The sequence below is a fragment of the Cupressus sempervirens genome, chromosome 5 (assembly GCF_028749045.1).
Source record: "Cupressus sempervirens isolate cs-2001-9-10 chromosome 5, ASM2874904v1, whole genome shotgun sequence".
Lineage (NCBI taxonomy): Eukaryota > Viridiplantae > Streptophyta > Pinopsida > Cupressales > Cupressaceae > Cupressus > Cupressus sempervirens.
Window position 1 is genome coordinate 490,114,851 of NC_143122.1, and position 23,528 is coordinate 490,138,378.

General features: G+C 35.5%; 1 protein-coding gene across 1 annotated transcript; it reads left to right on the plus strand.

Annotated features, from left to right (window-relative positions):
- Positions 1-320: 320 nt before the first annotated feature.
- Positions 321-23,528, plus strand: LOC149556871 (large ribosomal subunit protein uL22y-like). The gene is made up of 7 exons (XM_089831466.1): positions 321-414; positions 495-531; positions 796-836; positions 943-1,173; positions 1,495-1,597; positions 1,711-1,778; positions 23,009-23,528. Exons 1-7 carry the CDS (start codon positions 412-414, stop codon positions 23,075-23,077), a joined length of 552 nt encoding a protein of 183 aa, XP_089687592.1. The 5' UTR covers positions 321-411; the 3' UTR covers positions 23,078-23,528.

Sequence of the window (23,528 nt, forward strand, 5' to 3'; positions counted from 1 at the left end):
TTTGTTTGTATGGCCGATAGACTAATAATTATGTTGACAACTTACTCATTTAATTTAAAATTCAACATTTACTTTAATAATACTTTAACACTTTGACTACAACCCAGTTATACATTTATTATTATCAAACCTTTCACAAAAATAATCTTGGATGATGCATCATGGCCTAGAAAAAGCTCATGACAAAGTCAAGTTTCAAAACCTTCTCTTTAGCCCGCATTTCACCACAGATTGAACAGAGTTTTGGCGTTCGACTAAGTTTAGTTAGGGTTTGGTCAATAGAAGGGTTTATGGAATACATCGAACTCTGTGTAATAATTAATCTCACCTTTACGAGAGAAGGTAGAGGAGAAGAGAGGAGAGGAGCGAGGGCGAGATTGACGTAGTGTCGTGTGGTCGATCTCAGCGGCTATGGTAACTCGTCTTTTTCCGTCTGCACTTCCTTTGTATGTTTATTTTTGCGAAGCAGGGTCTAATTCTGGATTTGGGTGTAGGTGAAATATTCGAGGGAGCCTGACAATTCTACCAAAGGTAAGTTTCCCATTCTAACTTATATCTCCTCAAAACATTAACTTATGCATATAAATTGGAGCATTTGCCTTTAGCTACGAAGCTGTACAGGTCAGAGCTTAAATCGCCTATAATTCTTTAGCTTAGATGGCCTATAATTCTTTAGCATCGTGGAATCCTAAATTTCACGTGTTTTGAGCTGAAGGCAAAATATTTTCAATCACTTGGTAGAATCCTGTATGCCTAAGTTCATTTCAAATGATTGCTTGCTATGTTTTTTTGCAGCTTGCAAGGCCAGGGGATCCGACCTAAGAGTTCATTTCAAGGTACACATCAATTAGGATATTTTCATTGTCTTGCCTAGTGCAAACGATGCCCTGTACGTAAATAACAATAGATGGAATCTGTCTTTTCATTGTATTCTTTTTCCAGAACACAAGGGAAACCGCACAGGCCATTAAGAAGCTTCCTTTAGGCAAGGCAAAGAGGTATCTTGAGGATGTGCTTGCCCACAAGCAAGCAATACCCTTTCGCCGCTTCTGTGGGGGTGTCGGTAGAACTGCCCAAGCAAAGTCACGCAACTCAAATGGTCAGGGTCGTTGGCCTGTTAAATCTGCTGAATTCTTGTTAGGTCTACTGAAAAATGCAGAGAGTAATGCTGAGGTATTAACTTTTTTTTTGTGTAGAGCATGCTTTTTGACCATTATTTGATAAAATTTGTCTTCTATAGATTACGAAAGTAATTTTCACTTTTCTATCTTTATTTCTGGAAGTGTAATCCATGCTTTTTTGACCATTATTTTTTTAATGTCATTTTCTGTAGACTCCAAAAGTAATTTTTATGTTTCGATCCTTATTTCTGGAAGCATAATCCATGAAAACTGTATTTGCATTTGTTTATATTGCCTCAAGAGTCAGCTGGATCTTTAATTTTTAAGTAATGTTCTGAAAAGTACTCTGCATAAAGTACTCTGGATTTTTCAGGTGAAGGGTCTTGATGTGGACACACTTTACATTACTCACATTCAAGTTAATCAGGCTCCAAAGCAGCGAAGGCGAACATATCGAGCTCATGGGAGAATTAATCGTATATACATTTCTATTAAACCTCCAATATTTGCAAATTTCGATATGTTAGACAATCTTTTACTTTGGCACTTGCATCATAATGTTTCCTCTTGTTTATTCGTCTGATTTCAGCTTATATGTCATCACCATGTCACATTGAGCTGACATTGTCTGAGAAAGAGGCATCTGTTAGAAAAGAGGTATTTGCTATTTGTATCTTAAATCAGTTCGTTGGAATATTTTAGATAGTAAGTTGATTTCATTAAATATCAGTGTTTCTCAAATTTTTGAAATAGGGGACTTAAGGATTTGGTTCTAGGGACAACAATATATATATGAGATTGGATATTTGTGGTCAAAGGTGCTGTGCTGCAAAATCAAGTAAAAGAGGAAATATATTTAATAATAAAATTTAAAAATAATTACCACCTAGACCATATAAAGTAAGCATAAATCAGCAAGACCTAGTGCTGTATCCTTGTAAATGCAAATCAATTTACACACCTCTCTTTCCATCTTCTTAAACACTCCTTTACTCTTCACAGCTAGCAATTATTGGGAGGGAATACACCTTATTACCATGCACCCCTAAGTGTTTGCTTTCAAATTTCCATGCAACTTGCCAAACCATGGCTACATGGTGTAATACCCCTGAATTGGCACATTGGCATTTCGAACCAATTTCGGTGCATCAATCTTACACATCTATTTGTTGATAAATTAAGTCCTATAGTACTAGGCATTTTTGATTCTTATCGTCTCTGCCCGACTTAAGTGTCAAATGTAGAAAATCCCTAATTTGTATTAATCACATAATTTTATTTAATTCTTAAATATTGATTGAAATTTGCAAAATTAATCTCCTAATTGAATTAATTTAATTGTAAGTCCTAAGTACTTTATAAAATTAAATCCACCCTCTTTAGCTAATACACACACATGAAAAAGGAAATAAATACATACATACATACATACATACATACATACATATATATAAGTATTGAAACTAATTATTTAATTAATTAGAATATCTTATTATGATGTCTTGTTTGAACGGATCAATATTCTTTCCTAATTCATCTCATATGATAAATGAATTAAAAATATTGATTTAATCAAATATGCTCATCATAGTTGTTGAAACTAATTATTTAATTAAATAGGAAAATAATTATGAGCACATATTTGAATGGATCAATGTTATCTCCTATTTCATCTCATTCAACTCCATAAAAAATGGAGGACTCAATCTCACATTCAATTTGAACTGTACACTTGGTTTAATCTTGACTATTGATCAGATCCAAGATTCTATAAAAGAGACCCTTGACCTCTCATTTGGGGAGGATGCAATTGAAGAGTATCGAATTGCTGGTGAATTGATTACTCAAGCATCTTGTATTCGAATTTCTATTGCTTTTACATGCTGATCATTTAGATGACAATGAACTCATTTAGCTTAACTTGCTTCTCATTGTTCTTAGATTACTTTGAAAATCATTTAGATTAATTCATATCTTTGCATACAAAAATATCAAAAACATGGAATAGATTGCATTTGCATTCATTCAAATCTTTCGTACTAGTTTGGTTTGGTTACTGAACTCTTAACTCTGAGAGTATATAGAAGGCAATAGATCGCCTTGTGCAGACATGCCGGATGAATAATTTCATATTCATTTCGAGATGACAAACAATGACCATGTTGAAGTGCGTGGTTGAATTAGAGGCCCATATTTAACACACACATAGTACAAGTTTTGCTTGTATTTTAGCCAAGTCTCGGGTAAAAACTTTTCGATTTACCAAATCTAGATGAAGAGAATTTGTAGCAGCACCCATTTTATAATCTTCATACTATCCTTAACCATGATCAGATTGTTGTTACAGAGTTAGATTGTTATTAAGGTGTGAACTGTTAATGTTTAGCTCAAAGATAATGATAAACAACATTATACAAAAGTAGAGCAAAAAAATAGGCACAAAAGAGGGAAAGACACAATAATTTATCTTGGGAAAATTCTTTAGCTTGAAGGGGAAAACCCAACCACACTAGACAAATATCTTTTTTAGTGAGATGATAAATGTTCAAACACAATGCTTTCGCTTGATACCATGCATCTTCACGTGAGGCAATCATATATATATATATATATATATATATATATATAGATAGATAGAATTGAAGGACCCTTCATTTCACAACCAAAGGTCTCTCTTGATACCATGCATCTTCACACAAGGCAATTATGTATATATATAGAATTGAAGGGCCCTTAATTTCACAACCAAAGGTCTCTTCAATTTCCAAAAAACAATTCTCTTCATATTTGCAAACAAATGATTCTCCTCATGACACATGTCTTGTCATATAATATTATCTCAAATATTATCATAAATATCTTCTCTAGTTGTTGACACAATACATAGTTATTATCTGCATTTCAGCATGTAACAAAATCAAACGTAAAGTTCTCTATCGTAGCTACAATCTTCAACACTCTCTCTTGGCAAGAGAGAGATCTTTATTATGACAGACACACATAACTGCAACCAAAGATCTCAATGTCAAATTCTCATCAAATGGATTCTCGTAGAAATGTGTATCTTAGCATAACATATTCACCATAGCAACTTCATAAGCACATAAAATTAAAGTCATGGAGTCACACATGACTTCCACCATGCCTACTCGCAGAGTGATCCACCATACCTACTTGTAGAGGGTGGGATGAGGGCTTTCACCTCAGACTTCTGCTAGAGAAGAATTCATTTCCACCATGCCTACCCACAGAGGTTGGTCCACCATACCTAATCTCAGAGGGTAGAACAAGGGCCTTCACCTCAGATTTCTCCCAAAGAAGAATGTATTTCCACCATGCCTACTCGTAGAGGGTGGATCCACTATACCTTCTCACAGACGGTGGAACACGGGATTTCACCTTGAAATTCCCAAAGAAGAATGCATTTCCATCATGCCCACTCGCAAAGGGTGGATCCACTATACCTTCTTACAGACGATGGAACAAGGGATTTCACCTCGAACTTCTTTCGAAAAGAACTCGTTAACAAGGTATTTCACCTCGAACTTCTTGTTACTCAATTTTCACACATGTTCAAATGGAGTATAGCATACATGTTAGTCACTTTCAAGTTATACTCAGAATTGTAAAAAAGAAGCATTTTTCATTCATATTGAAATAATATACAATGCCTTTGTATTATTCACCATGATGGGACAATTGATATTTACAAGCGTGAATAAAGATGCTGAAAGTAAAAATCTCTCACACGAAATGACCACAAGAGTAGTTCCTTTGCTGACATACATTCCTACTCTATAAAAAATTGCATAACATCAAAGAAGAGGATTGAGTAGAGGAAAGGACATGGGTACCAGTCATTGCCTGTAATGACTGGTAATGCTGCATCCGCATTCGCTGCCTCGCACCGCATCTTCTCCAAGCTTTCAAACCCTGCATTCAAAAGGAAGATATGATTAGATCCAATGGATCTAAGCAATGCTAGTGTCTCACTTCATCTCCACTTTCATACTTCTGTCATGCTACATATTTTTTCATAAAACAAGAATATCTACCAGTAAAAGGAAAACAATCATGTTCTATGCTTTATTATTAACATGTTTGTTTTGTTTACTGTGCAACATGATCGTAATAAACTAAATTATTTGTGTGTGGCTGATTCATAATAGAAAGGCAAAAGCATTAAAGGGACAAGTCACTTTGATTTGAAACCTTTTGCTTTCAGTAACTGAAGAAATTAGAATAAATGCAGCAAGTGTGATTGGGACATGCATCTTTTGAACATAGGTCCTTATGGTGAAAATAGTATGCAACATGAATCAAGAGAATGAAACATCAAAGGGACGATCTAAAATAGTTTTGAAACTTTTTGTTTCATATATATAATAGAAAAGAGGGAAAGCTATAGGAGGAATTACCAATACACTAGTGAATGCTACAGCAGATGTATGGCAAAATTGTGCAGATCGAGAAGATAAATACAGCTATAAAATCATTGGCATGCTACAAGAAAAATGCTCATGTGCTGTGAATTGAAACTGTTTTCAGCTGCCTACCCGATGGTGTTATTCTTACAAATTTGAAATATGCAAAGTGATACAAACAAACTTTCAATAAAGGTATTACATTAAGATGATTGATATACAGAATCTTCGAAGCTGAATCTATAGAATCAACTTTTAAATAGTACAAGCTTTAAAGCAGGGGGAACATCAGTAATGAAAGGAAAATCAATAAAGTGTTCGAACAGAAAGTTGGTTCCAATCAAGACATCAGCAAACTGAGTATGAGCATGCTACAAGGAGAACAAAGAAACTTTCAGAAAAGATAAGACTCATAAATGATCAAGAAAATCACTGATTTTTGTTATGGAATCTGCTGTAGCAGCACTACAGTCAACAAAACTATATGCTGAAGCTTCTCAAACATTGATGATGCTGGAAAGAAACAAATACATTTGAATCCATGATAAAAGGAAATATATAGAACTGTCAAATAATGAGATTTCCAAGGTAAAGATAATTATTACCATAAGTGCCAAGGAGAAGATTTACATGAAATCTCAGCCATGAGTATACCAGCAGTCATGGCGTCTAAAAATGCAGATAAAAGGAAGAACTAGCAATTATGGCTTCATGGAAATAGCTCACGGCATTAGAACAAGCCTATTTACTTCTAGCAAAGAAAATTGCTAAAACTAGAAGAAGTCATGACAACAACAGCCAGACAATGAAGCAGCAGTACAAACTACAGAAATATGCAATACTCAGTCCAAGCAAATAACATATAAATAATGATAATGGCATTTGAAGGTACAGAGAAAACAAAGCAAAGTAACAGGCATATCAACCTTATGTAACTCAGAAGACCAGTAACAAAATCGTGACTTACCCGATCTAGAATGGTGTCCGAGTAAGAAGACAATGCCATTCGCCCTTCGAATTCATCAAAGATACCCCAGGATAACCATGATTCACAGCATCAGGCAACAATAACTAGAGCCGCGACATGGAGCAACTTCAACACTCATGAAATGGAGTAAACAGAGCCATGAAATGAAATACACCAGCAGTCATAGCTTTAAAATCCAGCAAGCCGTAGCTAATGGTGGCTGAATATCAACAATTTACCAGCAGAAGAAGCCACGATATGGAAATAAAGTTCACGCCAAGAGTGGTAGATAAAATAACCATCACGTGGAGTAGCTGAAGGAATAAAATCATGGCTTACCCAGTCCAGAATGGTTGCCACAACAGCAAAGACAAGGAGCAAGATATGAACCAGATGACAAACAAACCAGTAGAGAATGAGTCATGGGATCATGAAAGACCATGAAAAATCGCAGAGGAAATATAGTTTTTTCTCCATTTCAGCTAGGGTTTCAACCCTATATTTTTCTTATCCTTCCAAATTAGAGCATTTGAAATGCTGAAAATGACTATAGTTTACCCTTTAATAGCCCCTCAAACAAATTGAGTTTTCCTTTTGGGTCCGCAACTTCATATAAGGAAATAAAATGTTTTGTGAATTAAAAGTAATAGTATGGGACTTAAGTTTAAAAGTCCATATTATTATTTTGATTAAGTTTAATATTATTATTGTTGTATTTTTATTATTATTGTAAAATATTATTTTAGTTAATGAAATATAACCAATTATTTAATAATAATAATTTTTAAAAAATGCAACAAGTATAGAAAGGGTTGATTAGGCTTTTTTTAGACTAAGTGTTGAAAAGAGGGAGTTGCATGCTTAAATGCCTAAATTCGAGGGTAAGGTTTCAGTCGCTATTTTTAGACTCGTAGATTAGACTCATAACTTTGGAGTCAATTATGGAGTGGTTTTTGGCATTTATAGAGTCTTCTTTGACTTGTCTACATGTGTAGTGGGTCAAGGCACACTGTGGAGTGCACGTGGCATGTTTTTGGAGCTTTTAGGCTATTTTTGTAAACAATTTTCTCTAGATTTTGACCCTCACTGATTTTGTGGGAAGGTGGTGTTGCTTTGTTATTGTTATATACCCCTCTTTGTTATAGAGAAGGGGTTCAAATTTGTGAGAGGAGAGAGATGTGCATGTGATATTCGTCCTTGACATCTTTTTCTCAAGTTTTTTGAGCTATTATGCAGAGATATTGTTATTAGGGTCTTTGATTGTAATATAATTTTCATTGGATTCAACTTTTGGAGTAAAATATTTGGTTTATTGCATTCTGGTGGTTGATGTTATTTAGTTGTGTTTTATATATAAACCTTTTGGGTAATGTCTTGTTTTGCATTTTCCATGTTTGATATCTATTATTCATAGGTTTTGAGTTGTGTTTCCTTGGTGATATATTCGATTGTGATTTATTTCCTTTTGTATGTTCATATTTTAACCTTCTCTTCAATTATTTATGTGGATTAACAGTTCTTTCAAGCTTTGTTTTTGTGATTATTTGTTGAAAGTGTTCATTGTGTTACAAGTATAATAGTAATTTGCATTACTAATTTTGGCGTATCACCTTAGTTTTTATCATTTAGGTTTTCCATTTTTTAGTGTACCTCTTAACCCTTTTCCATACAAATTTTACGTTTTCATTAGCATAGGTGAGATACTGGATATATCATATAGGAACCGACCTAGAATTTGGAGGTTTAATTAGGTCATAGGTTACCCACAACCTCGGGTTGATCCAATGTTTCTCTAGATTGTTGAGGGTTTTAGGACTTAAAGCAATTAGGGTGTAGAGTTTGGAGATAACACTTTTTTTGCAAAGAATTCATTAACAAGGGGTTTCACCTCGAACTTCCCCTTCACAGAGAAAAACTCATTAACATGTATAATAATGGATTATATTCTCTCTGTAGAAACTTCCTTATTACGAAGTAAATGGGATATATTTGCTTATTATTAAGAGAGACCGAGAGTCATTCTATACAAAAGAATGGAACGATGTTTCCTTAGGAAACGATCGTAAAGAATAGAAACATTCTATTCTAGCTAAAAGGAAGCTAAAAAAGCTAGAACTAACTAAAGCTAACTAAATATTTACAATAGATTACCATTAACTAATAATAGACGATTTTTTATTATTGTAATACCCTCCCTTAATGGTTAATCTATCTACAACACCAAGCTGTCCTCTGAATTTGACAAACTTATCATGACCAAGAGGCTTGGTGAGAATGTTTGCAGTTTGATCTGTGGTAGAAACATTCTGCAAATCCATTGTCCCATCTTCAACCAGTTGTCGTATGTAGTGACAGTGAACATCCACATGCTTGATTCGTTCATGGAAGATTGGATTTTGTGTTAACTTGATAATGCCTTTGTTATCAACAAATAGAGTAGTCGGTCCTATTGGTGACATTTGCATATCCCCAAGCATCCGATGAAGCCAAACAACTTCACATCCTACCTTAACAGTCCCTTTGTATTCGGCCTCTGTAGAGGAGAGAGAAATTCCTTGCTGCTTCTTATTAGTCCATGTGACTGCATTAGATCCCAAACTGAACACATATCCATAAGTTGACTTTTTATCATCAACAGAGCCTGCACAATCTGAATATGTGAACCCATTGAGTCTAGGATTAGAACTTCAAGAGTGCAGAAGTCCATAATTTAAAGTTCCCTTAACATAATGAAGCACGCACTTTGCAGCCATTCAATGATCAGCCTTAGAAGCTGTCATAAAGCATGAGATATAACTGATATCAGGCCTAGTAGCATAGAGGTAGATGAGGTTGCCTACTAGTTGCTTGAATGTAGTATCATTAACTGAAGGAGAATCAAACTTTGTGGATAACTTCAGACCTTTCTCCATAGGTGTAGATGTAGATGTAGGCTTGCAATCCTGCATGCGGAGTTTGTCTAACAGAGCCCCGACATATATGGACTGAGAGATGAATATACCAGAAGACTGTTGCGAAACTTCAACACCTAGGCAATAATGCATGAGCCCAAGGTCAATCATATCAAAAGACTGGCATAAATTTTGTTTGATTCCCTAAATCAAAGATGCCAAATTGCCAGTGATGATCAAATCATCCACATAAATAACTAGAAGGATGATGTCACTATCAGTAGTCTTGATGTACAAATTTGAGTTTGAAGAACTCCTCTGGAAGCCTTGATAACTGAGGTACTTATCAATTTTTATATACCATGCCTGAGGGGCTTGGTTCAAGCCATAGAGAGCTTTTACCAATCTGAGAACCCGATGGTCTTTACTAGCAACCTTGAAACCAGGAGGTTGCACCATGTAGACCTTTCATGGAGATCACCATTCAAGCAAGCACTCTTGATGTCCATCTGATGGACCTTCCAGCCAAACTGTGCTGCCATGGCTAAGACTCTAATCTGATGGTGCTCATCTTTGTAGTAGGAGCAAAGGTCTCCTCATAATCAATGCCCTGACGCTGAGAAAAGCCCTTCACAACTAAACGAGCTTTTTAGTTATCCGAAGTACCATTAGATTTGTATTTGATTTTGTAGACCCATTTGTAGCCAATGGGTTTTTTCCTTGGTGGAAGATCATAAAGGACCCAAGTGTTGATCTTTAGCAGGGTTTGGTGTTCAAATGTCATGGTCTATTCCCACTTTGGAATTCCTTTAGATTCGAAATATGTTCAAGGTTCAAACACATTGTGAATGCTGGCCATGAGAGAAAAGTTAACAAACTCTGTAGGTTTGCTTTTTTTTCTTTTTTTCTAAGCATTTCTCCCATCAATAAGCTCATCATCACAAAGATCAATAAGTGTCTTAGCTTGCCACTTAAGCCAGAGAGGAAAACGACCAACATTAGTATCAGGAGATGCTTGGTGATCAGATTCCTCATTAGAAGAATTTGGATCAAACTCAGGTGAAGCATCTACAAATCGAGGTGATCCTGCAGGAGAAGTTGGAGGTGTTTATACAGGGATAACTGGTATAATTGGAGCTATAGGAGCTACTGAAGCCCTCCCATCAGGTGGACCTAATGGAAGCCTAACTCCCAAGTCACGAGCCTTCATAGGTTGGTTTGTTGGATTAGGAACAAGAGAAATAGGCATGAATGGTTCTCGTTGCTCATCAACGACTACATCATGACTGTAGATGAGATGAGATGTCTCAACATCTAATAGGCGGTATGCTTTGTGAAGACTATTGTATCTAGCATGCATGAATTTCTGACTCTTGGCATCCAACTTGGTGTGTGACGCATTAGGGATCCAAACAAAAGCAAGGGAGCCAAAAACCTTCAGGTTGCTGATATTGGGCTTGCGAACCAGATCTCTTTTGGAGTTTTACCTTTAATTGCCATTGTGGGTGATCGGTTCAACAGAGAAACTGTAGTATTAATTGCTTCTTCCCAAAACTTCTTAAGAACATGTTTGTGTTCGAGCATGGGTCGAGCCATCTCGGTGATTGTCAGGTTCCGATGTTTAATTACACTGTTATGTTGTGGTGTGTGGGGTGTGGTTAACTAATGTTTGATGCCATGCATATTCAAAAAGCTAGAGAAAACATTAGAACAAAATCCCCCCCCATTGTCTAATCTAAGAGTAATAATAGATTTTCTAGAGTCTTTTTCAACTAAAGGTTTAAACTTCTTAATACAGGAAATGCATATAATTTCTTTTTAAGGAAATACACCCACATTTTTTTACTGAAATCATCAACAAACAATAGAAAATACTTGGACCCAAGAACGGGAGTGGCCATAGGGCCACAGATATTGGCATGAACAAGCTGAAATACTTAAGAAGCTTGTCATGAATCGCCACTTGTGAAAGGTGTACGATGTTGCTTCCTAGCCTGGCATGCATCACAAACTTCAAGTTGTTGAGTCTGAATGTCTGGCAGTCCAAGAACAAGCTCATATCGAGCAAGCTGAGAGAGATAATGCACATTTAAGTGCCCATATCGCTAATGCCAAAATGTACTAACAGAAGACCGCCGAGCAGCCATAGCTATGTCTTGAGAATCACTAGAATCAGTAAGTCTGAAAAGACCACGATCCTCAAGACTAACTGTAACAATAAACCGAGTCGCCCTATCAGTGATGGTACATTGATGTGAACTGAAGGTGATATCCAACTATGGAGAATGTGGCAACAATTGATTGACTGAGAGTAGATTTAGTTCCATACCTGGAATGTGGTACACATTGAGGAAAATGAGATTCCTCCTAGCAAACTGTATTTGAATGTTGTCTTTGCTGACAACAATGTACTCTTCTCCACCACCAAAAATAACAAAATCGGAATAAGATTGGTAGTCAGTAAACTAGTCTTTGTGGTGAGTGAAGTGACGAGAGGCACCTGAATCAATGTACTAGGTAAACGACTTGATATGATTTGCAGGTCTTTTAGCCATGAAGGCATAAAAGGCAAATTTTGCCTGCTCAGTGTGCTCTGTACTGTTCGCTTTGGCTTGCAAACCTGATTGTTTAAATTGTGTAGCTAAGCATTTCCGACATTCAACCTTCATGTGCCCAAACTTGTGGCAATAGTTGCATTGAATGTGCTTCTTTCGAGAGCCATCTGATGCGGGAGCAAAAGACTTCTGCTGAGACAACTGCTGAAACTTGCCTTTATTCTTATGAAAGAATTTATTAGCAAATGCTTGCTATATGGATGTGGAGTTGGAATGACGACCAAATTGTTGTTTCCACCAATCTTGCTAAAGTAGAAGTGTGTAGAGATCAGTGAACTTCATATCAACACCAGAAGACGTGATGTTGAAAGTCTTGATAAAATGCTCATAGGACTTTGGTAAACTCTAAAGAGTGATAAACACAATATCCTCTTCCTCCATTTTGAGACCGATGGCAAACAATTGATCATGAATTTCCTAAATCCTATTCAGGTGTGCCTGGAGCAAGGTTCCCTCATCCATGATAATAGAAAACAGAGTGTTTCAAAAAAAAAGCTCTAGTTTTGTTAGAAGTCTTATGAAGACATTTGAGATGTGTCCATATCTCGACAGCTGTCTTGCCGTATAGAATCTGAAAGAGCTAATCATCAACCACAGATAATTTGAGAAGCACCAACGTCTCTTGATAATTCAAATCCCATGTATCCTGATCAAGACTAGGAGCAGTTAGATGCTTCGTAACACCCAAAACAAGTTGATCGGTGTTTTGATATTGAAAAATTGCGATGATCCGCTACTTCCAAGTGTCATAATTTCAACCATTGAATTTGGAGTTGTGCTCGAGCAGAATGTTCATCAGAGATGCCATGGCATTTTTTTTTAATGAAAAAATATGAAAATCTGTTAAGGCACATTCTTTGAGGCAAAAAAACAGAAGACCCAAAAAATTTGGAGTGACCCAAAAGAGAGCTCAAAAAACCCAAAAGGAAATTGGTGTCATTTTCTAGATCCGTTGGCTTAAAAAATTGAGGCATGAAAATTGAGGCTCCCAGAAAAATCTGACGATAACCTAGTTGAGCTCTCGAAAAACCCAAAAAGATTTTGGAATCAAAATTTTTTCTCGAGCTCAAAAAATAGGGTTTTGAAGAAAACCCTAGTTGGCGATTGCCATGGAGGAAGAAAATTGTAGAAAAATGGCGATTTTTGGGAAAATATTGCCGAGTTGTGTCTTAGATCGTGGCCACAGGTAGAGGTGGCGTGGAAGAGCAATAGGCTAACTCCAAACAATAGCAATTTTTGCAGTCATGGGCGTTCGAAAAAGGGCAGAGCCATCTATAAAATGCAACAAGAGAACACCATTCAATGTCACTATGAACCAAACACGTCTAGTTTGCGAGGTGGCATAAGAAAAACACGATTTGTAGAAAAATGGGAGTTGTAGAGACAGGCCTTGTATGTGCCCAATTTTCCTCAAGGAAATCGCGATTTGCAGAGAAAACGACCCTAGTAGATATTGTAGACGCAAAAATCAACGTTGGGAACACTTAATTTGTCGGGTATTGTGATTGGTAGACAAAAATCGACTAGAGAAGTTGTGTATCAAAGATCGCGCGTCTACAAAAGATGTGCTAGATGTGAGCTATCAGAATCACGATTTTCAAAAAAGAAACCTAGTCGAAACGCAAATTCTTCGCAGATGAATTTCTCAAGAAAAACAAAAAACCCTAGACGCGCTATTGAGAAAAACCTTAGAAATTATTTCGAAAATTATTAGCGAGTAATTTTGAACGAAATTATAAAACTTTCAAAAACTTTGAAGTATTGGCTTTGATACCATATTATGAAGTAGTTGGAAAATATTTGCTTATTATTAACAGAGATTGAGAGGTTATTATATACAAAAGAATGGAATGATGTTTCCTTAGGAAACAATTGTAAAGAATAGAAACATTCTATTCTAGCTGAAAGAAAGCTAAAAGAGCTACAAATAACTAAAGCTAAGTTAATATTCACAATAGATTACCATTAACTAATAATAGACGATTATCTATTATCGTAATTTCTCTCAATAGGGATAGCTTTGATCACCACAACAGAATAGCTGATTCCAATTTGAATAAACAAGGAGCTGTAGCAGTGACACTACCACATAAGCATGCAAATTATTAGACACAACCTCGTTTTGAATTCAAATAGCCTCCCTTTGAATAGCATTTTCTGCATATCGTCATTCTCCTTTAATGAAGATATACATCATTGATTCGTCCAAGACTGCAAGTAGTATCCCCATACACCGGGCAGGAATAATAAAATGGTAGGGCCCCATAGAATTTTAGGCTAGAAGGCTCTTTTTTGATTGGATCAACCGATCCTACCTTTGCTTTTGTTGCCTGATAAAGCTCTGCCTCTTAAGCGGTGCACTCAATCAATTGAATCCACTTTGCTTTGCATATAATCTTTCATCATCCCATTGCTTCCTAATCCTTTCTTGGTTGCCATTGCTTCCTTATTCGTCCTGCAACCAGGAGAGATTAAAAATATCTCACAAAGTCAACCTATCATAGAGATCAATGCAAAAGCATACGCTATTTTCAGTTATATAACAAAAATTCATAATCATAGAATACTTCACTTAGTAGTGAGATCTATAAAAGGAAACTGCTGCCTTATATTTGAAACACATAGACTTCCATGTAGGCTCAGCAAAGATGACACCAAATCATCATTGACGTGAAATCTAGGAAGATAGAAATAGAATAGAACAGAAATACTAAAATCTCTGCAAAAAGATTGTTGCTTATGATTTTTTTGCAATGCGGCAATCAATCAATAAGCCCAAAGGTCCTTTTTATCATAGTTTCACAAATACTGATATAATATCTAGACAACTTGTAAAATGAATCTGAAAAATATATTAGAATAAAAAGAATAGATTTTAAGTATTACATATATATCAAGAAAACATATATCACTGCACATTGGCCTTTTCCTTCATAGTAACACGACAATTGTAATGTCCCCATCTTTTTAGCATCTCAGTGGAGTTCTTAGCCTTTACAATCTCCGAAGGCTAAGTGAAGAAATAAGGAGAAATTGATTAAATTAATTTCTTATAAAGTCATTAAAAAAATTAAAATTAAAAGGTGACTTTATATTTAATTAATTTAACTTTTTAAAAGCACAATTAATTATTGTATTGCAAGGGAGAAGCTTTTAGAGAGTGCATTTTCTAGAAATACAATTAATTATTGTATTGGAAAGGGGGAAGCTTCTAGAGAATGCAATTAAATAATATTTTATTTCCTTCGAGAAGGGTGAAGGAAAAGAATAAATAGAGGGGAGAGCTTTATTGTTAATCATCCGATTATTGTGAATTGCATTTGATAAGAACTTGGGAGAAGAAACTAAGGTTTCTAATTTCAGTCAGCCATTAGAGAACGTCAACTCTTTAGTGTTGCAATTATTTGAGGTGGTGAAATATCCATTGAATTTGGTATTCAAGAGAGCTTCAAATCAATAGTTCTATTCGTGCTTAAACTGGAGAATACATTTATTGTTGGCTGCTATACTATTATCAAGTTCCTCTTGCAACTATTAGTAGTTAGCGTTGTAATTTTTAGGCATATGATTTTGCTGTGATAGTTCAAAATCAGATTTTGGCATTACTGCAGTGAGTGTTGTAAGCCCATTTGTCTTGGCAAACTCATATCAACATTGTACATGAGAATGAATTCAATAAAGGAGATACATGTTGCATACGATTTTTTTGACGAAATGACCATCTAATAGCATATATGATTAGCATAATAGTTGTATGTCAATTGTTTGTCAAAATGTCAGTTGGCTGTAGGCATGCATTCCATATCTAGTTGCCATGTATAAGCATTGAAAGTACCAAAAGAACTGCACTTGCATATTAGTACATTGTAAGAGGCATTGTAATATCATTTGCGACCATTCTAAATTTCTTAGCATTGAAAGGCAGCATACAAGTGTTTGACAATATTCCTTGAGCTAAAATCAGTTAGTTTGGGCAAGGGATATTACATTGGTATCAGAGCTTGCATGCAAAGTGTTTGACGAAATGTCAAACAATTGAATTATAAAAGAATTTGTTGTTTGTTGAAGTTATAACCAGTTGGGATTATTACAACAATGAGACAAAAATACAAAACAAAAACATCAATAGTTTCCTAATCATATGAAGAGAATAATCGCTAGAACAAAGAAGAGCTTCTGTGAAAACAGAGCGATGGTGGTTACAGAATACACTTGGCATCATTAATATGCAAGGTCATCGGGAGACGGGGAGACTTCGAGGTCTCCGGTACTACAATTTTTCAAATAGGAGACGGGGGTACTTGGAGACGGCAATTTTTTTATTTTTATTTTTTTAATAGTTTAAAGAGTCTAATACTAAAAGTAAATACAAAATTTGAAAATAGTAATACTATAAGACTAAAAGGCTAGAGTAAATAATAATACTAATGTCACATAAAAAATTAAAATATACTCAGAGTCAAAGATTTCAAAACTCACATGATCACAATATTGTATCTCATAGACATATTTGTTTTTCAAATATTGCATATGATCAACATCATATCAGATTGATAATCGCTGAGATTATCATTACATATTCAAATTTTAAATTCAAAAAAGTATAGTTTGATGCTGAATTGCCAATACGCAAACAAAAATGAACATTTTGTACAATAAACAAAAAACAGAAATATATCTAGTATTAGTATGTCGATGGTACTGTCTTCTACTCCACAAGGTTGTGATCATCCATCTCAAGGTCTTCAGCTATCATGCTCTCCAAAAAATCATCACTCTCCAACTCAGGTTCCTTTGATGGCAGTACAAGCGGGGGCAAATCATTAAGACCATTTAAAGTTATTAATTTATTAAATAAAATATTTTAAATGATTTAATCATTTAAATTGTTGGTGGTCTTAATTTTTGCATTAAAAACATTAAAAAGAAGGCTAAAATATATAAAATTATTTAATATTATATTTTACATTTATATTTTATTAGGAGACTTTAGGGAGACTTCACTTTTTGGATTAGGAGATGGGGAGACTTCAAGAGACTTTGTCATGAAGTCTCCAACCTTTTTTGAGGTCTCCGGAGACGCGAAAAGTCTCCGAGAGACCGAGACGCGACTTTTAGGGGGGAGACGAGTCTCCCGGTAACCATGTTAATATGTGATTCAACACATCTGAAAAGAGAATCATCAACCTTAATATTTATGTTAAACATATTTATATGCAGAAAGAATATATTATAAGCTATCTCTCATGTCGGAAGCTCTGCAAAAAAATGAATACTTCAAGAAATACGAAAAATGAATTGTCATAGAATCATGAATAGTACTTTCACGTAACTGAGAATTTCCATTACATCCATCAAATGGTGGGAGACAGCCAGGAGGGATGAGTCACAAACAATAATATATGAAATTAACAGTGTCTAAAGACAACAAAACGACATACACACATCACAATTTCTTTGAAGTCACACCAAAACAACACTTGACATACAAGAGAATGTTCGACATCTGAACTGCGAATGGAAAGGAGAACTTTTCTGACTGTAAAAATCAGGGAAGCTTAGCAATGAACCATCCACTAAGGAGAGGACATGAAGGAGGCATGAATCAAAAGGAACATGAACAGATGCAAATTGGGCTATATACTAGAATGTTTTGTAAGTCACAACCATCACTCTACACTATTGGCAAGATAAGATTTACGGGATGCTGATGTAGCTCAAACATATAAAGACCCTTATGAAAACCAAAAAGACATGGCACAACAACACTAGGATAAATGTAATTTAATCACATGAAGAAGTTGCAGCTTGAATACATAACGAAGAAATACAAACCAAGAAGATAGATTATGTCATGTCCCCATTTTTGCTAGCATAAGAATTTCAGGGATTAGCCTATTAGTGTGATTCTTGTAGGCTAATATGGTGGTTAGAGGGTTTTATTGGGGGATTGACACTTTATGATGGGGCATAATTTCATATTATAATATTATAATAAAGTGCAAATATAAGAATATCTTTTATCCCACACTAGGGAGAAAAGTAAGTGAGCTCCCACAAAGAAAGAATAAAGGGCATGAGAGGTTCTTTTCTTATCCTCCGATTATTGTCATTTGCATTTGATGAGTTTTGTGGAGCTAAGAGTTTCAACATTTGCCACTAGAGAATGGAGTTCTTTTGTGTGCCTCCATTTGAGCTGGTGAAATACCTAGTGAATTTGGGAGGAGATCATACAGGTGTTCTATTCAAGCATATTGGTGAAAGATTCTTCAAGGGGTTGCAGCTATTGCAGAAGACAAATCAATCTTTTCATTGTGCCAAATTTGTGGCCTAGGTCCAGATTGTGGAGTACGATTGAAGGAATAAGTTGGATATGCCTATAATGATTTGCTACAGTGCAGCCGCTACTATAGTGACTTGCTACAAGTAAAATTCAGATTTCTTGAGCAGTTTCCAAGTTCCTATCCGTTTACATTGCATTGAGGTTATATCTGAATATCTTAGTGCATTTGTAGAGATTTAGAAATCAGTTGTGGAAGTTTTTTAATTTGTTTGAACATCATAGAAGGCGTTGCACTAATGTCTTATTGTTGCAGATGCATATTTTCTCATTTGTAACCAGTGTTATATGTTCCATAAAAATACAAAAATATTTGCATCGTCATTGTTAGATGTTTTGGAGTTCTTTGCAAGCATATTTATTAAATTTTGGCATTTAGAAAGAAATCATAATATAGATTTGCAATACGTGCAAAGTGTTTGAGAATAAGAAATCAAAAAACTAAAATCAGAATTGCAATCCTTTGCAATTCTGATTTTAGTTTTCAGATTTCTTAACTGAGAATTTCATCAAACACTTTGCACACAAGGGATATATCGCAGATCTCAATTATGGTTTCTTTCTAAATGCCAAAATTTAATAAATATGCTTGCAAAGCACTCCAAAACATCTAACAATAAAGATGCGAATGTTTTTGTATTTTTATGAAACATATAACACTGGTTACAAATGATAAAATATGCATTTGCAACAATAAGACATTAGGGCAATGCCTTCTATGATGTTTAATGATATTCTAATTCCTTTTGACAACTTTTTGATATAAGATTTTGATATAAATCAGATTACAAAACTTCGACAACTGATTTGTAAATCCTTACAAATGCCTTAAGATATTCAAATCTAACCTCAATGCAATGCCAAATGTAAATGGGTAGGAACTTGGAAATTGCTCAAGAAATCTGTATTTTACTGTAGCGAGTCACCATAGCAGTGGTGACACTACAACAAATCACTGTAGCCATATCCGACTTATTCCTTCAATCATACTCCACAATTTGGCCCTAAGCCACAAATTTGGCACAATGAAAACACAGATTTGTCTTCTCTAATAGTTGCAACCCCTTGAAGGATCTTTCACCAATATGCTTGAATAGAACACTTGTATGATGTCCTCCCAATACCAAATTCACTAGGTATTTCACCAGCTAAAATGGAGGCACACATAAGAACTCCATTCTCCAGTGGCAAATGCTGAAACCCTTGGCTCCACAAAACTCATCAGATGCAAATGACAATAATCGGATGATAAGAATGAAACCTCTCATGCCCTTTATTCTTTCCTTGTGGGAGCTCACTTACTTTTCTTCCCAATGTGGGATAAAAGATATTCATATATTTGCACTTTATTATAATATGAAATTATGCCCCATCATAAAGTGCTAATTCCTCAATAAAACCCTCTAACCACCATATTAGCCTACGAGGATCACAATAATAGGTTAATCCTTTAAATTCTAATGCTGGCAAAAATGGGGACATTACAGATTATGATAAGCTCATCAGGCATATCATCTTAGGTTTGAATAAATAACTTTCTCACATCATTAACACTTCAACACTCGTAGATTGCCTATGCAATAGCAATCAAAGACAGATACATAGACTAATGAACAAAGGAGACTCCTTTATTGCTGTTATCTACCTTGGCTCTAACACCATGGTAATGTGTAGCCCAGATATAATGATAAACAACAATAAACAAAAGTAGAGCAAAAAAATAGGTACAAAAGACATATAGTTTATCTTGGGAAAACCCTTCAGCTTGAAGGGAAAAACCCAGCCACACCAGAAAAATCTCTTTTATTGATATATTTAATGTGCAAGTACAATGCTTTCTCTTGATACCATGCATCTTCACACAAGGCAATCATCTACATATATGGAATTTAAAGACCCTTTAAACAAGTGTTCATATTTCCAAATGAAAAAATCTCTTTTATTGATATATTTAATGCGCAAGTACAATGCTTTCTCTTGATACCATGCATCTTCACACAAGGCAATCATCTACATATATGGAATTTAAAGACCCTTTAAACAAGTGTTTTCATATTTCCAAATGCACGATTCTTCTCATGACACATGTATCTTCATATACTATTATCTCAAATATTATCATAAATATCTTCTCCAACTGTTGACACAATGCAGAGGTGTTATCTCTATTTCAGCATATAGCAAAATTAGAGATAAAGATCTCTATCGTAGCTACAATCTTCAACATGACCGTCTTACAATGCATTTCTTCATGGTCTTGTTTGGAACACTTTTCATTAATTTATCGACAAAGTTCTTATTGATTGATCCATAGGCGTAGGTATACAATACCCTTTGAAGTGGATAGCCTATTTGTGTGATAAATAACTAATTCAAGTGAAGGGTTGAAATATCAAAAACAAAGGAAGTGTTCAAGATGTGGTGTTTAGATGCTTTGCTTGCATAAGGAGCATACCTTGTTAGTTCTCTTTTCATTTTAGATTTGAGCACTTCATTTTAAGTGGCAATACCTACACAAAAAGATTGATTTTTTTTTTTTTTTTTTTGGTCGGTAATATTGCTTTTGACTGGAGCTTTGAACCATTGGGGCCACAATGGGGGACCCCATCCCCGTGATTTCTTTTTGATTATTCGAGATTGTCACCATTTGTGCTTGACAGTGGATGTGGTTTGGTGATCCACTGAGAAGCCAACACCTTTTTTTGGATGGATCTACCGTTTTATATCTCTTCGACAAATACCACCCTTATCTCTCTACTTCACCTTATCGCTCCGACCCTTATCACTCCTCTGAACCTTATCTCTCCATGCAGATTGCACTTCTAATCACCCCACACCTTATCACTCCATTCCTTCTTATCACTCCAAACGCTGCACATCTCCTTATCACATCCAAACCCCTTATTACTCCAAGCGCTCTGCCCTTCCTTATCACTCCATGTCGTTCTCCTGCGCTATTCACCTCCATTGCATAGTAGCCACGTCAGCTCTCAACACGATCCCCCATGCATTTGGCCTGTTCACCAATCAACGTCTTCATTGCACTACATGCCTTCATCATTCATATCTCCATCCGCTCCACCGCACGACCGACAACAACACTCGGATCTCTGTCCACGCTGTCAATCTCCACCTCCATCCTGCACACTATTTCTGCCCAGGATTCGAACATTTGACCTCCCATAGGCGAGGCTTGTGACATATCGTCACGCTGTGAGGTCATCCCCCCCACAAAAAGAAACTTTTACATGCAAGCAAAAATGGGATTTGCTTAGAGGATCTAAATCTTTTGAGAACAACTATGTGCCTAAGCACTAATGATAAAGAGTGGGATATAATTCTCACCTAAGTGAGATGTTGCAAGTGGACTAAATAGAATATGATAACACTTCTAATTGTATGAACATGATCCAAATTTTGGAATGATTTAAATATTTTGCTAAGGATGTTTTCCCTTCCATTTACGAACCTATGAGCCATCACGTTGCCTTCCTTTAATGCTTCAATGCAAGTAATTCAAAATCAGAATTGAGGCGAGCCTCCTCAGTAATGCTTTTTAAAGTTCTAATTCTGCAAAAGTGTTTTCTTCAAACAATATATTACCTAAAAGAAATCACCTTCAATCTCAAAATGCTTGTCATCAAATGAAACTACCAAATTAATCCACATAAAAATTGCCAATGCTTCAAATTTATTGTTTGTTGTTAGAGCCAACTATGACCCCCCTTGTAGAAATTGCTATATGCCAATCTAAAGGTAATTCATGCACTCATGAAGTTTGAATTCTATTTGGCAACACCATCAAATTTAATCATAAGAATTTGAGAGGTATTTGATGCATCCTTTCTTAGTTACTCCATGAAGAGGTGGAAGGTGTGAAAGATTTGTACAATTTCACTATGATTAGTTCCAAGAGAGAGATTGGAATGCATTTTGACTAAAGCATTCAGCACATAGGATCAAGTGCCTACAATCTTTTGATTAACATCTTTCCCAAATAAATGGTTCATCCAAAAAATACTTATGATGCTTTTCTATGAGCTTTTGTTTCGACGTCGAAACCAGATATGGTGCTGTATATTCAACTTATTGCTGATTTAGTGCTGATTTGTCAGCACCAAGTTGCCTAAAAATTGATGACTTCTTAAACAATGGCAATTACTCGCTGGGGGAAACTTATTGGAATAAGTTGAAAGTCTAAAGATCGCTGATTACTCGGTAATTATTGCATCATAAGTTACAAGGTTCAAGTTCGAGTTCAGCAACAATGAAGTTCGGATGAAGTTTGACAAGAGAAAAAGATTTGGAATAAAATTTGTCATATAAATTTAAGATTTTAAAAATATAATTACTTGAATTCTTAATGAGTAAAGATGTTTTAAGTGGAAGCAAAGAGTAACTAAGAAATCACCCATCCCCGCTGATTTCTAGGGTTGAACAGGCAGTAGTCCTGGATGTGTTCTTACAATTATGTCTCTGTAATTGTGGGTAGCTCTATTGTGATGGGGGGATTTGAATTTGACCCGTTTGTTTTGAAGTAACTACAATACCATGGTATGACTATAGTTGTTCCAAAAGTTACCACATTTTATAATTTTTAACTTAGAGTTTGTTCTGATTTGTGATCTGACTTTTTCTTTACTTGTTCAGCCTGAGACTCAAATTGCTGCGAGGAAATCAAAGAAATCTCAACAGCTTCAAAGTGGAACATCATCATGAGCTGCCCGAGGAAGTTGGATATGTGGCACAGGAAGGACAAATACTGTGAGGAAACTATGCTTGGTTGTGTTTGCTGGCATGGTTTGTAATTATGGGCCAGGATTTTAAAACTTTACTTTGGGTCTGTCATTTAAAAATTTTGTTTGAATTCTACCAACTGCTGTGATGCTGCCAGTCAGCTCATTATGGATACAGGGGAATGTTGGGTTATAATGTTTAAAATGATATAAAGCATTGGATGGTCCATGTGATCCTCCAAGTAAAGAAAATTACAGGTCATTTAATGAATACTGTGAGGACTTACCTGGAATGCTGTCTGTGGAATGAAGGTTCAGGTTCAGTTGACACACATCAACTGTATGGAGTGTTATCAACATATTGACTTGTGTTGAATGTTTGACTGTTGTACTTTTGGAATTTCAATTTACGTGCAAGTGCAAATTTTATTTCA

Excerpts from the sequence above, each read along its gene's own strand:
- LOC149556871 (XM_089831466.1), top strand. Across the intron at positions 532-795 it reads GCCTGACAATTCTACCAAAG|CTTGCAAGGCCAGGGGATCC; the intron begins GTAAGTTTCCCA and ends GTTTTTTTGCAG. Across the intron at positions 1,174-1,494 it reads ATGCAGAGAGTAATGCTGAG|GTGAAGGGTCTTGATGTGGA; the intron begins GTATTAACTTTT and ends TGGATTTTTCAG.